The sequence below is a fragment of the Gopherus evgoodei genome, chromosome 2, assembly GCF_007399415.2.
Source record: "Gopherus evgoodei ecotype Sinaloan lineage chromosome 2, rGopEvg1_v1.p, whole genome shotgun sequence".
NCBI lineage: Eukaryota > Metazoa > Chordata > Testudines > Testudinidae > Gopherus > Gopherus evgoodei.
The window spans coordinates 111341781-111358547 of NC_044323.1; the positions used below are offsets into that span (position 1 = coordinate 111341781).

The 16767-nt window shown below is 38.6% G+C and overlaps 1 protein-coding gene across 3 annotated transcripts in view; it reads right to left on the reverse strand.

Annotated features, from left to right (window-relative positions):
• GALNT1 (polypeptide N-acetylgalactosaminyltransferase 1) overlaps positions 1-16767 on the reverse strand; it is a 210025-nt gene that overhangs the window by 120688 nt on the left and 72570 nt on the right. For all 3 annotated transcript variants that reach the window (XM_030551488.1, XM_030551490.1, XM_030551491.1), the window contains one exon: positions 4246-4475. In XM_030551488.1, the coding sequence (XP_030407348.1) occupies positions 4246-4384 (139 nt within the window). In that variant the 5' untranslated portion in view covers positions 4385-4475. The remainder of the gene's footprint in view (positions 1-4245; positions 4476-16767) is intronic.

Sequence of the window (16767 nt, forward strand, 5' to 3'; positions counted from 1 at the left end):
TACAGTTGCATGGACCACCTTATTTTTGATATTTCTTAAGTCTTTGGTGCTTGATTTTTCAACCTGTTTTTTAAATGGAGTCTTTTTCTGTGTAATTACCTAGAGTTTTTAAAAAATAAATGAAAGAAATTGAAATTCTATCACATGTAATATAACCATATTCAATCCAACCCATCCTCCTAATATTGGTTACCTTTAGGGTTGGCAAGTTTAAATCCACAGCATAGACTTTTACCACTAAGCTTACGGAGTAGCTGACAGAAGTTACTGGAAGGGGATGAGATAGCTCACTGGTCAATTTCACAGCTACTTGCTGGACAACAGGGAAATGTGGGGACTTAATTATCCTGGGTTCTATTCCAGGTTCTCAAGATGCTTTAAATCAGAAGGCCTTCTGCCCACATCTCCCCATGCCCATTCCAGTCTATTCCTGCCTCATATAACCAATCCTCCTCCCTCTGCATCTGTCCCTTCCTAGCATACTACTTTCCCAGCTCCTCACTCCTTGCCTTTAAATGCAGGCTGTTTTCTCCTTCTACTCTATGCTGCTGGACATCAGCAGAGAAACAGTCAACATAAAGTTTCCCTACTCCCAGCAACTCCAAACAGCCAGAAGAAGCAACTGTAAAAAGAGTCCTGCTCAGCTGCTGCTGCACTTAGAAGTAGTATACTAAGCCATGATGGAATCTTCATGCTATTTTTCTGTCAAAACCTTTGTCAAAACCCATGTTAATTTTCAAGGGCATATAACTGTCAAATAGAGGTGGATTTTCACAGGGAACTCTACAGGCACTTCTCTGACATAGGCCCATTTAATGGAGATGTTCTAGTCCCTCCATGCTTTAGAGAAGGGACTTGAAATATTGCGGGGTATAAGCTTCTAACATTTACAAAAAAAGTCCCCAAATGTCGTTCTTGGTAATGACTGAACCATTTTTTGACACATTTCAAAAATTTCAGCCTGAGTGGTTAGTTTGGCAGGGTAGATAGGAAAAATGATTTTTATTTAAATCAGATTTTTTTATTTTGTTATTTAAAATTACAAGAAGTCTTCCTTTTAAAATATAAACCTGTTAAAAATGAAATCTGAATTTAAAACAAAATATGTTAAGGTCTAAACTTACTACATCATCTTAAAACACAAAGAAAAATATGCTGAATCCATGATCCTCTATAAAAAACTGAGTTAAGACTTGAACATTGTTTTTTCTATATAAAGAAAGAATCAGGGGAAAAATATCAAAATTTATGAGGTTAAGCTTTATAAATATGGTACAATAGGCCAGGCTAACTAATTTAGGAGACTGTTACTTTCAAGAGACTAAGGCAAGTAGGAACTTAAACTGGAGACACTTTACTTGATGCATTTGAAAATTTTCCCAGATTGGCCTGCGATAATCAGTTTAAATGTACTGACTACATTTAATTTCTGTTTAATAAATCACTTAGTTGTACGTGTGAAACATCCTTTGAGAAAGTTTATGTATCTAAAGTATTCAGTTGCTTTAATAAATGTTATTAGCTGTTGTGTTTAATTAATTTTAGTTACCATCCTAATGCAGTTTGACACAAATCATGAAGTTAAATTAACTAGTAAATAATCATTCACCTTTTTCTAAACACACTAAAAATGTACAATTCAGAAGAATCTGAAAGTTATATAACTGTTTAAATTATATCTAGAGAGTAGGGCTGTCCATTAATCACAGTTAACTTACACGATTAACTCAAAAAAATAATTGCAATTAAAAAAATTAATCACAATCGCACTTTTAATTGCACTGTTAAACAGAATACCAATTTAAATTTATTACATATTTTTGGATATTTTTCTACATTTTCAAATATATTCATTTCAATTGCAACACAGAATACAAAGTTTACAGGGCTCACTTTATATTATTTTATTTACAAATATTTGCACTGTAAAAGTGGTAAAATTGGTTTTTTTGCAATTCACCTCATAATATCATAATGCAATTTTTTCGTTGTTAAAGTGCAGCCTACAAAGGTAGATTTTGTTATGTAACTGCACTCAAAAACAAAACAATATAAAACTTTAGAGCCTACAAATCCACTCAGTCTTACTTTTTGTTCAGCCAAGCACTAAGACAAACAAGTTTGTTTACATTCATGGGAGATAACGCTGCTAGCTTCTTATTTACAATATCACCTGAAAGTGAGAACAGGCACTCACATGGCACTTTTTTAGCAGGCCCTGCAAGGTATTTACATGCCAAATATGCTAAACATTTTTATGCCCTTTCATACTTTGGCCACCATTCCAGAGGCTATGCTTCCATGCTCATTAAAGAATGTGTTAATTAAATGTGTGACTGAACTCCTGGAGGCAGAATTCTATGTCTCCTGCTCTGTATTTCACCAAAATTCTGACATATTTTATGTTATAGCAGTCTTGGTTGATGACCCAGCATGTTGTTCGTTTTAAGAACACTTTCACTGCAGATTTGACAAAATGCAAAAAAGGTACCAATGTGAGATTTCTAACGATAACTATAGCACTCAACCCAACATTTAAGAATCTGAAGTTCCTTCCAAAATCTAAGATGGACAGGGTGTGGAGCATGCCTTCAGAGGTCTTAAAAGAGCAACACTCCAATGTGGAAACTACAGGACCGGAGCCACCAAAAAAAGAAAATCAACCTTCTGCACTGCTTTGGATTGTTATTGAGCAGAACCCCTCATTACCATTGATGTATGTCCTTTGGAATTGTGGTTGAAGCATGAAGGGACATATGAATCTTTAACACATCTGGCATGTAAATACCTTGCAACGACCGTTACAACATTGCCATGTAAACACCTGTTTTCACTTTCAGGTGACACTGTAAACAAGAAGCGGGTACATTATCTCCTATAAATGTAACCAAACTTGTTTGCCTAGGTGACTGACTGAAGTAGAAGTAGGACTGATTGGATTGTTGGCTCTAAAGTCATTTCTGAATGCAGGGGTTTTTGTACATAATTCTACATTCGTAAGTTCAACTTTCATGATAAGGAGATTGTATGAGGTGAATTGAAGATACTATTTTTTTTGTTTTTATAGCACAAATATTTTTAACAAAAAATATAAAGTGAGTGCTGTACACTTTGTTTTCTGAGTTGTAATTGAAATCAATGTATATGAAATGTAGAAAACATCCAAAAATATTTAAATAAATGGTATTTTATTATTAACACTTGATCAATATTTTGAATCACTTGACAGCTCATATCTATATCTTTATCTATAGCTATAAGGTACCATCCTAGGTAGCAAACAGCTGTACCTAATCCAGAGTGGAGGCTCTATTTAGTTGTAAATCAACATGTTTTAATGGTAATATCAATCAATGAGAATGCACCTTTCTTTAGATAAGAATAGAATTACTAACAGAAAAACTGATTAAAACCAATTATTTAAAGTGAAGCTTTCCACTATGTGATTTAAATCAATCCACCCTGAAGTCTGACAGTTATAATGGAAAGTGGAAGGCAATCTTAACAATAGCCATTGCCAGCTCCATCTGTACTTTACAGCTTTACTTGATTTGTTTTATACATCTGCAAAGAAAAATAGACATACCTGTACTGAACCCAGACAAGCTCCATACTTTATACTATAGTAGCAACAATTTTATGCAGCTTAAATATTCTTTCTAAAAGCACCAAGTTCCATTGGGTAGCATATGGAAACTATGCTGGGAAGCAGAGGACAGGAATAACAGAGCTTTCTTGAAGAACTTTGTTACAGAAAAAAAATAGTTCCTGTTTCAAAAATAAGCACTTATTCAACATCTCAATACTGGAGGGTTTACTGTACTAATTTTAATAAATGCTGAAACAAAAGGGCATTTATTTCATAATGAGATGACTGTCCTTCAAAATTACTATATTATTTGGCCAAATACAGCTCTTAGTTACACTGCTTTAATGTTATTAATGTCAGTGGAGTTACTGCAGACATACATTACGGTAGGGAAGGATTTGGATTATTTTCTTAACTCTGTTTTACCTTCCTATACTAACATCATCTTAAATGAAATCTGCCTTCAGAATGCCTCAGGTATTAGAGAGCCTACCCAACACCTCCAGGATTTTTCTTTTTTTTTTTTTAAAAAAGACGCTGAAAATATTTGTGATACGTACAAGATGAAGTCATACTCATCCTGTTGGGAATTATCAATGGACAAGTTTTCACTGACGCTTATTTAAACCAGTTGTAATTTATGAACATCTACTCACCATCTCCAGCAGGTAGGCCTCGCTCTTTTTTCTCATCACATTTGTTGCATTCACTGAAGTACAGCAATAGAAACATATCCAAAAGGACCCAAACCAGTGAGGTGGCAAGGACCACCTTGCAATATGCAAATTTTCTCATGGCACTTTAAGTCAAATACAAAAATAAAAAAGTATAAATAAAAATGTCAACAAGACTGCTTTAATCCAGTTTCTGAGACCATGTTCTGTATCTGAAAAGAAAAAGAACAGACATTACAAAAGAAATCCAAAATGAGAAGTAACATCCAAAGAGGCAATTTTACATACATTTTAGGATAACAAATTTGAAATGCAAATTAGTTATCACAGTGGTCCACGTGCAAAAGTTAAGAAACCCTCGAGGCACTCTATGAGTGAAGAGAATAGACACAGCTAAGGCAACCAAGTCTGGTGATGTGTTAACATTCATTCCTCCAAAATGCCAATGCCAATAGCCAAAATTCCAAGTTGCCTACCCAATGCAGAAGAAAATATGGAACTACATTCAAATTAAAAGCCACTCTTTGAATTTGAACTTAATATATTGTTTATCCTTTGAAAATTTAAGTTAGCCAGCATAATTAAAGGTCTGATCACAACAAACAGTCTTTTCTAATTTTCCTTGAACTGATATACACTTGGCTAGAGGGGAATTTTTAACAGTACACAGAGCATACTATTTTAAATACTAGAATAAACTTGGTGATAAACAAGGAAATGAAGACCACCTTTGCTTTACTGGTAAAGTTTTGAAAATGCCAGTGTTTATGTCTAAGACTGCTGTAGTATGACAAGCAACAGTTTTATTTAATTTGCAACATGGTTGAGAAATAAACAAGTTTGTTCCACTTTGCTGTTTCTGAAACAGACTTCAGTTTTTAGGAGACTGTTTGCTATCGGAATTTGGCCCAATTTTGGATTTCATTTCCAAAGTTGAAAAGTGACTATAGCTTATTATTCTACATATAGTAACTAAACACCACATATCACACAAATGTAAAAGGCAGGATTTTAATACTATATTTAATATTTAGAATCATAGAAATGCAGGACTGGAAGGGACCTCAAGAGGTCATCTAGTCCAGCCCATATTGAAGCAGGATTGCATATGCCTAGACCATCCCTGTCTATAATCTCTTCTTAAAACTCTAAAATGATGGGGATTCCACAACCTCATGGCTTAAATATGCTTATAGTTGGAAAGTTTTGCCTAATAACTATCCTAAATCTCCCTTAATGTAAATTAAACCCATAATTACTTCTACTTTCGGTGGACATGGAGAAAGATTGATCACTGACCTCTTTATGACAACCTTTTACATAAACGATGAGGACTTCTCTCTCCCATTAGCCTTCTCTTCTCTACATTAAACATGCTGAGTTCTTTCAACCTTTCCTCATAGTTCATGGTTTCTAAACACCTTATTACTGATCATCTCTGGATTCTCTCCAATAATAGAATAGCAAATTTCATATGTTGCCTCCAATGAAAGTTGGGGGGGGGGGGGTCTCACCACTTTATTGAGCAATGCCTTTACACTACAATAGTCTCCATCACTCACTGGAACAAGTTTTCTCCATGATCCAAAAAAGATTCGAAATCTGCCATCAGCATATTACACAGTGTTAACCTACAACTGAAAGAGTACTGAACACATTTGATCTACTACATTCAATTATTAATGTTCTTTTTAAAAATATCAAATTGATTTAGACTTGCTGTTTGCTTTGTAATAGGATGCTGCAAATCAAAAATATGTTCCAACTCTGACAAGCTTTTCATGCCTAGAGAGTGAAGAATGTGTGTATTAAAAAACTCAATATAAAATAGAAATTAAAGCAAGAAAATGCTTATGGTTAATAGCTTGCTGGTGAATGTTTGACAAAGATCAAGCTAAAAAGGGGCAAGTATACCAAGGTATAAAAAAATGGAAAAGGATTTTCAGAACTGTCTTATACTTCAGACTCCTTTCTGCCCGAGAAAGAAGTGTCTTCACAAAAAATGTCACCATGACTAGGTCAATGGTGAGCTGAGCTCACTGCCTATCATGTTTACCAATATTCTCTTTCAGTTGCCTGGAATTCCCTGTTGGTCTGTCTGTTGTTTCATTTTATAACTTTGATCATAAGTTTTTAGGTGCAGGGACCATCTTTTTGTTCTTTTTGTACAGTGCTTAGAATAATGGTCTCCTAGGTGCTACACTATTACTGAAATATCCTCAAAGTGCCTAATGTACCTTTGGAGACTATGCTAATTAACAACTCAGCTATATCAAGTTAAAAAAAAAGACACACTTTGCTGCTAAGTGTACCGAAGTAAATATTAGTTACAATAAAAGTTAAGTGCAGTGAAGGATCCAGCAACAGGAGTAATCTGGTAGATGTCCAAAGCAAAAAATCTCAACTGATAAACTCATTTAAAATAAGAATCCTTCTAACTTATAAGTTTAGAATGAACCCAATTATTGAATCCAGTTTGATTAATTTGATTACTGGGCAAATATTTACCCACTTCTCAACAAATTAAAGTTTTAGAAATGAACCCTTTAAGTTCTATTATGCTCCAATTAATTCAAATTAAGAATAAATTCCACAGACACCACTATAAATTGCCATACTGCAGACTTTTATACAATTGTCAAAAAAAATTTAAGAACAAAAACAAGCTTTGGGCTTCCCTAATTAACAAATTATTTTCAAAAACAAGAACACAAATAATGCAAACTGGTTTCTGTCAATTACTTCCAGCAATATGCTACAAGGTTTAGGCTGCGTAACAAAACTGTACAGAACTTTGGCTATCTGCTCCTGTCTATCATCATATTAATAAATGTTAAGATTTTACTAAGAAACTTCAACCACATGCCATTTCCTTTCTGGGCAACTTCCTCCGCTTCCTGCTCTGGAAGAAGTCTCTTCACCATATGCATTGTTGCTATATATGCAATTTCTTCCTGAAGCATCTTTCAAGGGGGATGAATTAGCAATTACAACCAGTTAGAAACAGAAAACCACAGAAATAAACACAGCTCAAACACTAAACCTCCATTTTCTTTAGAGAAAACTTACTATGGAACACTGTCTTTCTTTCACATTATTGGCCAAATCCTATACCATGGAAAGATGAAGCAACTCAGTTCTCTTCTAGCAAAAGGTATTAAGTTTTTAGGGTTATAAGTAACGCTCATGTCATACTGTCTTACTCTCAGTTTCTACAACTTTTGCAACATCCATTTATTCCTATTCTTAGTTTCTTATCTTTTAATGAGTTATTGACCCGAAGGAGGATCTTCCCTCTTATCTCATGACTCCTTAGTGGGCTTCAAAGCCTTTGGTGTAGGATCTTGTCAAAAGCTTTCTGGAAGTCCAAGTATACTGTATCCACTGGATCACCAACGTCCACATACTTGTCAAGTTCTAATATATTAGTGAGTCATGATTTCCCTTTACTAAAGCCATGCCGAGTCTTTCTCAGCATATCATGATCAGCTATGTACCTGATAATTCTTTTCTTTACTATGGCTCCAATCAATTTGCCTAGTACCGAAGTTGCCTGTAACTGCCAAGATCACCTCTGGATCTTTTTTTTTTTTTTTTTTTAAATCAGACTTACTTTAGCTATCCTCCAGCCAGCTGGTACAGACTGATTAAAGTAACAGGTTACATACCACAGTTAGCACTTCTGCAATTTCATATATGAGTTCCTTCAGAACTCTCATGGGGAACATCATTTGATCCTGATGACTTAGCACTGTTTATCTATTTGCTCCAAAACCTCGTCTGTTGACACCTCAATCTGGGACAGTTCCTCAGATCTGCAACCTAAAAAAAAATGGCTCGTGTGAAATCTCCTTCACACCCTCTGCAGTGAAGATCAGTGTAAAGAATTCAGTTGGCTTCTTCACAACAGCCTTATCTTCCTGGGATGCTCCTTTAACACCTCAATCACACAATGACCCACTGATTGTTTGACAGACTTTGTGCTTCTGTTGTACTTCAAAAAATGTTGCTGTTAGTTTTTGAGTCTTTGACTAGCTGTTCTTCATTCTTTTTTGGTCTACTTCATTACACTTTTACATTTGACTTGCCGGAGTTTATTGTGCTTTTATTTTCTTCAATGGGATCTGACTTCCAATTTTTAAAGGATGCCTTTTCACCTCTAACCACATTTTATACTCTCTTAAGCCAGGGTGGCCTTTTTGGTCCCTTTTTAAAAAATTATGGTAGACATTTATATAGAAATTATATATACACATGAAGATTAAATCCTGTACATCACTTAAAAATGGAATTGTACGCTCTCAAAGAGGATATTAGCATTAGGTTTCTAGCACTAGTAATTCTAAACTCTTCCAGAAATTAAAATGGCTTGGGTGGGAAGGACACAAGGCAGAAGAAATGAAGTGATGCAATTTTAAAGTCAGTATTTCCCCATCTGCAGACAAAATTAATATTTTGTTTCCTTAATAAATCTGAGAATCCAGACAGGTAGGATGTCCCAATGGTTAGGCTGCTATTGGATCCAAATTCAGTTTTCTGCTCTACTCCAGACTTCTTCAGTGACTTTTCCCAAAGTTACACAATCCTTCTGCCTCAGTTCCTGGCATACGTGTATAAAATACATATTTCCAAAGGGTACCTATCACCATAGTATCTGGGCACCAAAATAACCTTAGAAATAATTAAGTTCTAAAGAGGGGTGGCAGAATCTCAACCAAGTGCATATGCCTTATAATACAGCATTGTTATAATATTAAATTTGGAAATACAGTACAATTTTTTTTTCTACACCTTAAGATGTAGAAAGTTTAGAGTATGGCTCAAAAATCAAGACAAGTCTTAGACCAAGTTTCAATGAGATCCTGAAAACAAGCTTAATTTGAAAAAAATTGGTTCAGTTCACAGAATGGCTTCCTCCTCATGGTCACACCTGGCAACTGAAAAAAATGTCTACTGGAGACTCGTAGCAAAACTAAAGGGGGTTCAGACACACAACAAAAATGACTATAGACACGGAAAAACTTCCATATGGAGATCCTGAGAAGATTGACGCAACAGTTCAGTTTAGAAGAGAAATGAGGCAGACGTATGTAAAATAATGAAAGTGAACTTCAGATGGAGAACGTTGAAAACTAATCTCCAAATACTCTGAAATTAGAAAGATCATTTTTAAATTTCTCAAACTTCACCTTAAGATGGTCTTGGGCTAGAGGAAGCTGGTAAGTTAAGGTATAGTAAGACCCATCTATTTGTCAGCTTCGTTCTATAGGGAAAGATGACCACGATCAGACTAGTCCTAAATTCATCACGGAAATGCACCCTCCTCCACTTATGAATTGGATGAACACATTGACAGATTCCTCTGAAAATGATGCTGATTGGAGCTCTGTAGAGCTTTTTCCGTTATTTTTTCTCTGGTCTAGGGCACTGCAGGAGTGATCTGGTAGAAAACCTATGACTGTCACAGGATTGAACGAACAGAAAGAGAACCAGTGCTAACTCAATAGATCTTAGTCTCTCTTGGAATCTATGTATATTCCTGTGGGACCTCAGATTTCACAGTCTGGTCCTAGACTAAGGCCTTAAGCTATCAGAGGAAAGTATGAAGGACCCCAGAGCCCTAGTGTTCCTGGATGAAGACTGTGGTCTTTGTTTCTCAACCACAACAAAGAGGCTGGTTAAATCAAATAAGGTTTCAAGAAATGGGTTGACATCAGAGTTGCCCTTAGTGAGAACATCTAGTTGAATCCTAAAATGAGCAATCAGAAAGGATAATGGCATAGCTCAATAGAAACTGCTGTAGCTACAGCTCCTACTAGCATGTTTGGGGCAGCCTCTCTAACTGGAGCACTTCTATGTCTGCTTAATAATTTAGTCTTTGGAATATATAGCCATGCTCAGCAGCAGATGAAGAACTGAGGATCCGTGTAAAACTAGATCTTGACTCAGAAAACTACATCTAATAAGCTCAAAAGGCTTTTTACAGTACTACTGCAAAGTGAATAAGGGACTATAGACACATGGAGAAGAGCAGAAAACCTTCTTTGTTCTTAGTACTGGACTACACTTCAACTGCTGAAAGCACTAAACAACCAAAGGAACATACAGCTTTCATTAAAACCCCTTTTGTAGGAGGACTTTATCAAACAGGTCAAATATCAAATGCCTATCTTTAAGCCACAATCTTGACAGCTCCATAAAGATTCTAATTTAGAATGAAAACTGAAAAGGAAAAAATGTGTAACTTCATGCATGCTACATTTGAAGGTCAGAAAAATCATATTTTGACTATTCTGTCATGAGCCACTTGGCATTACAGAAAAAGGTCAGCTTTAAATTATTGCTCATGCTATACTATTTCATTTCTATTCCTATTTGTTCCTTTGGTAAATGTATCACAGCAAGTTAAAAATTACATTCCAGCTTCTCACACCTATATAATTGAGAACAAAAATAATAAATAATAAATCATCTTCCCTCCATATCACAACCATGCTGCCCTTTTAAATAGGGGAACATTTAATCTTGGACTGCATTAGTAATCTTCAACATACATTTATTTAATTTACAAAGGATTACAATGCTGTTTATCACTTTAAACAGCTATATGCTGTATTTAAGCAGATATAATGCTGATCTGAAGCCAAAATTCCTTTTTAGTGGTTCTAACTGAAAACATGTTGTGAACTACCATTAAAGAACATAGTTTAAAGCAATGCTGTCAGCTTAGAATGTGTGATCTGGTTTAGGTTTGTCATTCTAGAAACCATGTAATTTCTGTACTCCTTAAGAAACATACTAGGCAAGAGGTGCACAAACTATGGCTCACAAGCCGCTTCCGGATCGTCAGACATTTTTATCAGGCCCTCAAGTTCCCGCCGGGGAGCAAGGCTGCGGGCTTGCTCCGCTCTGTCCAGCGCTCTCCAGCCCGATTCACAATTCCCTTGTTGAGCACAGTCTTCCAGCATGCAGAGCCACACTGCACAGGTGCGACTTCACCACATTGTTTCCAGGATTGGAACCCTGCCCCATGTGGCAATCCCCCCCGCCTGCCCCCCACGTGGCAGAGCACCCAATTCCCTCCCAGCGGTACAGAATTCCCTCAGGAGTAAATTACAAAGTGAGATTCTCTAGCCTGTATTATGCAGGAGGTCAGACTAGATTAACAGTGATTCCTTCTGGCCTTAAACAGCTATGAATCAAATTCAAATCATATCAAAAGTGCCTAATTTAATGCCATTGGATGGATGCTTCGTGGCCTCTATGATATGGAATTTTTGGTTTCTCAGTCCAGTTAGTAGTGAGGTAGTGTCCACTAGAGATGTGCAAATCTTTATTAGACTAATGTACAAATACCAGTTTCTTTGATCACATATACAAACAAACCAAACACAGATAGTTAATATGGCCACACCTCTTGGAGATAAGCCATTTTAACTCAGCTGCTGCCCCCAAACTCCATTCTTGAGCCTATCTAGACCAGCAAATAGACCTGCTGCTGCTAAATGGGAATGGGAGAATTCATTTTTTAAAAATAATTTTGATAGATAATATCAATGCTTATTTCTATGCATTTTTAAGGTTCTCAATTTAAATTTTCACACTTGTAGGAAATTTTTTTAATGTCATTAGAGACTGATCCAAAAAGTTGGAGCTTTATAACCGTTAGAACACAAATGATCACATGTCAAAATATAGACAGTAAATATCACTAAATCAAATGCTACTGAAGTTCTCCAACAGCCTTTTTCTTACTAGGCCTATCTGTAAATTATGACTGCTGACAGAATTTTTTAATTTTTTTATTTCTGAGTGTTTGGTGAAATCGACATAATTACTAACAAAAATCTAATCCTTCCAAGTCTATTCATAAATGTTGGTAACTTGAGGATAAAATTTGCTTTCTGCAGCTCTGCTGAAATAGTTTTGCCAAGTCCATATTATCAGTTAAATTATTTTTAGCACTAGGAACCTATTGCGGATAAGTTGATAGTAACAGATTGTTTGATAGCACAAACCGGACTTCGTGTATTTAGAAAAGGAATCATCAGCTGGCAGTTTCAATGGTGCCAAGAGGGCAAATTTAAGACCTCAACCCTTATCTTTGGGAAATGTCATGAAAGGAGCATTTAACTATTAAAGCTCCAATCTCTCTGACTCTGCAGGCTGACGTAATCACCACTATGAAGGTTGTTTTCCTTGATAAATTAAATAAGGAACAGGTGGCCACTGGTTCAAATATGGGATTTGTGAGGCTTTTGAGAATTAAATTCAGGCCTCAAGCAGGAGTACAAACACCTTTATCTTAAGGATTCCTTAAGCCTTTCATAAATCTAGCAGTGGTGGAGTGAACAGAGAAACCTACGGCTGTTAGGGCTGCCAGGTAAACTTTGATGAAATTGAGGGCCAATCCTGTGTTCTTAAGATGTAGCAGTTACTCCCAAACAAGGGGAAGCAGAACAGATTCAAGGGCAGCATTCTGGAGTTTGCACCAGTGGCCAAATGTTGACCACTTTTGAAGGCAAGTAGTTTTGGTGGAAACTTTTCTACTATTTAATAGTATGTCATACCTCCACAAAGCAGTATGACTAGCTCTGTGAACCATGTAGGAACCACACCTTGTAGCAAAGAATGCCCAAGTTGAGATATATCAGGTATCCGGCATCCTGAGAGGAGTTGAGGCACAGCTGGAAGATCTATTTGAAGACAGAATAAGGTGAAACAAGTAAGGGAACCTCGCTTCCCTTGACCACATCGGGGCTATCAGAATGACTCTGGCCTTGCCCTGCTTGATATTGTTTATCACCTTGAGAGTGAGAGGTGGAGGAAGGAAGGCATAAAACAGTCTGCCCATCCAAGGCAGAAGGAAGGTATCCCCCAGTGAACTGTGATCTAAACCTCCCCTTGAGAAAAACACGTGGCATTTTTAGTTTGTGGTTGTGGCAAAAAGGTCTACATCTGGAAACCCACAAGTCTGAAAGATTGCAAATAGAACCTGAGAATCCAACTCCCACTAGTAATATTGAGAGAAGCGCCTACTGAGCGTGTTAGTGCTGGCATTCTGTAAGCCAGAGATACACATTGCTGAGATCCTTATGTGATGCTTTATGCACCAATTCACAAAGTTTTATTGCTTTGGCACAGAGGGAAAGGGATCTCATCCCTTCTTGCTGATTGATATAAAACATGCATTAGTGTCATGACTTTGATAGAACTGTGTCTGATGAGAGGAAGAAAAATGAAGATAGAACTGTCAAGAATGCTTGAGATCCAGGAGGCTGATATGGAAAGTGGGCTCTGGAAGTGACTAACTAACTAACTAACTATCTGCACTGTACTCTCAGGGAACTGAGGTGTACCTTCCAATCCAACAGAGATGCATCTGCTACAGTTGCTGTCAGTGCTAGTTGGAGGAAGGGGACATCCTCCGCCTCTATATTGCGATGAATCTTCCATCAATCTAGGGAACGCTTCACCTGCTGGGGAATCTACACTTCTTTGTCTAGACCAGGGGTCGGCAATCTTTCAGAAGTGGTGTGCTGAGTCTTCATTTATTCACTCTATTTAACATTTTTAGAAGATCTTTCTATAAGTCTATAATATATAACTGAACTATTGTATGCAAAGTAAATAAGGTTTTAAAAATGTTTAAGCAGCTTCATTTAAAATTAAATTAAAAGGCAGAGCCCCCCCAGACCAGTGACCAGGACCTGGGCAGTGTGAGCGCCACTCAAAATCAGCTCACGTGCCACCTTTGAAACATGTGCATAGGTTGCCTACTCCTGGTCTAGACTGTATCTGTTTGGAGAGTAAATCATTCTGAGGCACCCCTGGAAATAGCAAAGGTGTAACTTGGCATGCTTTGTCATGGAAGTGTAAACAGCCACGCAACTTGGAAGTTGAAGGCAGTTACGACTGGTGTCTGGGGCAGTCTTGAATTGTTTTGATGAGGCTCAATACTGTCCAGAACCTGTCCATGAAAAGAGATGTCCTGGATGTCAGGGAATCGAGACACATCCCCATATGAACTGTACATTCTGAATGGGTATTCGTGTGAATTTTTCTATGATCAGCTGGAGGCAGGTCGAAAAACAAAGGAAGTTCTGTCCTTGTGGCAGACAACACTTCATGTTAGGGTCGACACTTGAATAGCCAATTGTCGAGGTACAAGTATGCTACAGGAACAGTCTAGCCATGTAGGTAAGCCACCATTAACCACAGAACGTAAGAACATAATAATGGCCCTACTGGGTCAGACCAAAGTCCATCTAGCCCAGTATCCTGTCTTCCGACAGTGGCCAGTGCCAGATTTCCCAGAGGGAATGAACAGAACAGGTAATCATCAAGTGATCCATCCCTTGTAGCTCATTCCCTGCTTCTGGGGAACAGAATCTTCAACAAAACTCTCAGAGTAGAGGAGAGGCCAAACAAGAGAACTTGATACTGGAAATGATCCTTGCCTACCACAAATTGGAGGACTCTCTTAAGTGGCAGATGCATTGCTATACAGAAGTAGGCATCCTGGAGGTCAACAGCCAAAAACCAATTCCACGAACATAGGAAATAAATCATCACTGGCAGCATCACCATCCTGAATTTCTGGGATTCAGGAATCTGTTTCGAGTCTTAAGACCTAGAATTTGTCTCCACCCTCCATTCTCCTACAAGGATATAGTTTGAATAGAAACTCTTTCCCTTATCTTGAGCAGGTACCAGTTCTACTGCTCCTAAATGAAGAAGGTATCTACTTCCTGCCTAATGAGGGGCACATGAGAAGGGTCCCTGAAGGAGGACTGGGAAGGGAAATGAGGAGAGGGGGAAGTAAAGTGGATGGTATAGCCCAATTACGTTACTTCCAGCACCATTTGTCTGAGATGGGTGCTCCCATTCATGCTGAAAGTGGGAGAGTATTTCCAAATGGGGGAAAGAGGGCAAAACACTGAATCTAGTAGGCTAATGCAGGGTGGGAATATGAACCCTGGACTGTCTCATCAAAACTGGCACTTTGACTGTTGAGGAGCCACATGAGATGGGTGGCTCTCCACCTTTCCAAACTACTGTAGACTTTTTAGAATCTGATGTGTCTTGCATAAACCCAAGTTTCACCTCACTTAAAAACTACTTGCTTACAAAATCAGACAAAAATATACAAGTGTCACAGCACACTATTACTGAAAAATTGCGTATGTTCTCATTTACACCATATAATTATAAGATAAATCAACTGGAATACAAACGCTGTACTTACTCTTCAGTGTATAGTATACAGAGCAGTAGTCATGGAAGTGTAAATATTGTGTGTATGAAATTTCAGTTTGTACTGACTTTGCTAGTGCTTTAGATATCTGCCTAGTTTTATAACAGGCTACATAAAGATGAGTTAGATGTCTTCCAGGGGATACATCAAGTTCTCTGGGGTACACATACTCCTAGTTGAGAATCACTGGGTTTGTGGCTCTCTCTCTCTAGAACAGGGGTCGGCAACCTTTCAGAAGTGGTGTGCCGAGTCTTCATTTATTCACTCTAATTTAAGGTTTCGCGTGCTGGTAATACATTTTAACGTTTTTAGAAGGTCTCTTTCTATAAGTCTATATTATATAACTAAAACTATTGCATGTAAAGTAAACAAGGTTTTAAAAATGTTTAAGAAGCATCATTTAAAATTAAATTAAAATGCTGATCTCATGCCACCAGCCTGCTCAGCTCGCTGCCAGCCTGTGGTTCTGTTCACCTAGGCCAGCAGCAGGCTGACAGAGCCTGCGGCCAGGACCCCAGACCTGAGGGGGGTTCAGGGGTCAGGGCAGAGGACTGGGGGTTGCAGGACAGAAGGCTGGGTGTGAGGGAGGTTCAAGGGTCAGGGCAGAGGGCTGGGGGTTTTGCGAGGTGCAGGGCAGAGGGCTGGGTGTGTGTTGGGGTGTGGGGGTTCAAGGCAGAGGGCTGGGGGTGCAGGGCAGAAGGTTGGGTGTGGGGGGGGATTCAAGGGTCAGGGCAGAATGCTGAGTGTGGGGGGCTGCAGGGCAGAGGGCTGGGGTAGGGGGTGCAGGGCAGAATGCTGAGTGTGTGTGGGGGGGTGAGGGCAGAGGGCTGGGGTGCTCAGCTCGTAGGGGTGCTCCCAGCAAGGGGCTGGAAGGGATGTGCCCTGTTCCACCCCCTTTCTCCAAGGCCCCATCTCTACCTCTCTCTGCGGCCTCTACAGAGCTGCCTGCACGCTGCCACTCTTCTCCCCTCCGCCTCGCAAGGGCCATCAGCTGATTGGCTCAGGGATGGAGAGGGGGCGGGGCAGGAAAGCACCACACTGGGGGAAAAGTGGGAGGGGGGAAGCTTGGCTGCCACAGGACCAAGCTTCTGCCTCCTACCCCCCCAGGGGAGGGCGGGGGGGGCTGACTGGGACTGGGGGCCGGGACCGCGGCAGGCAGCTGCGTGCCGCTCAAAATCAGCTCGCGTGCCATGTTTGGCACACGTGCTGTAGGTTGCTGACCCCTGCTCTAGAACCTGTACATCTTC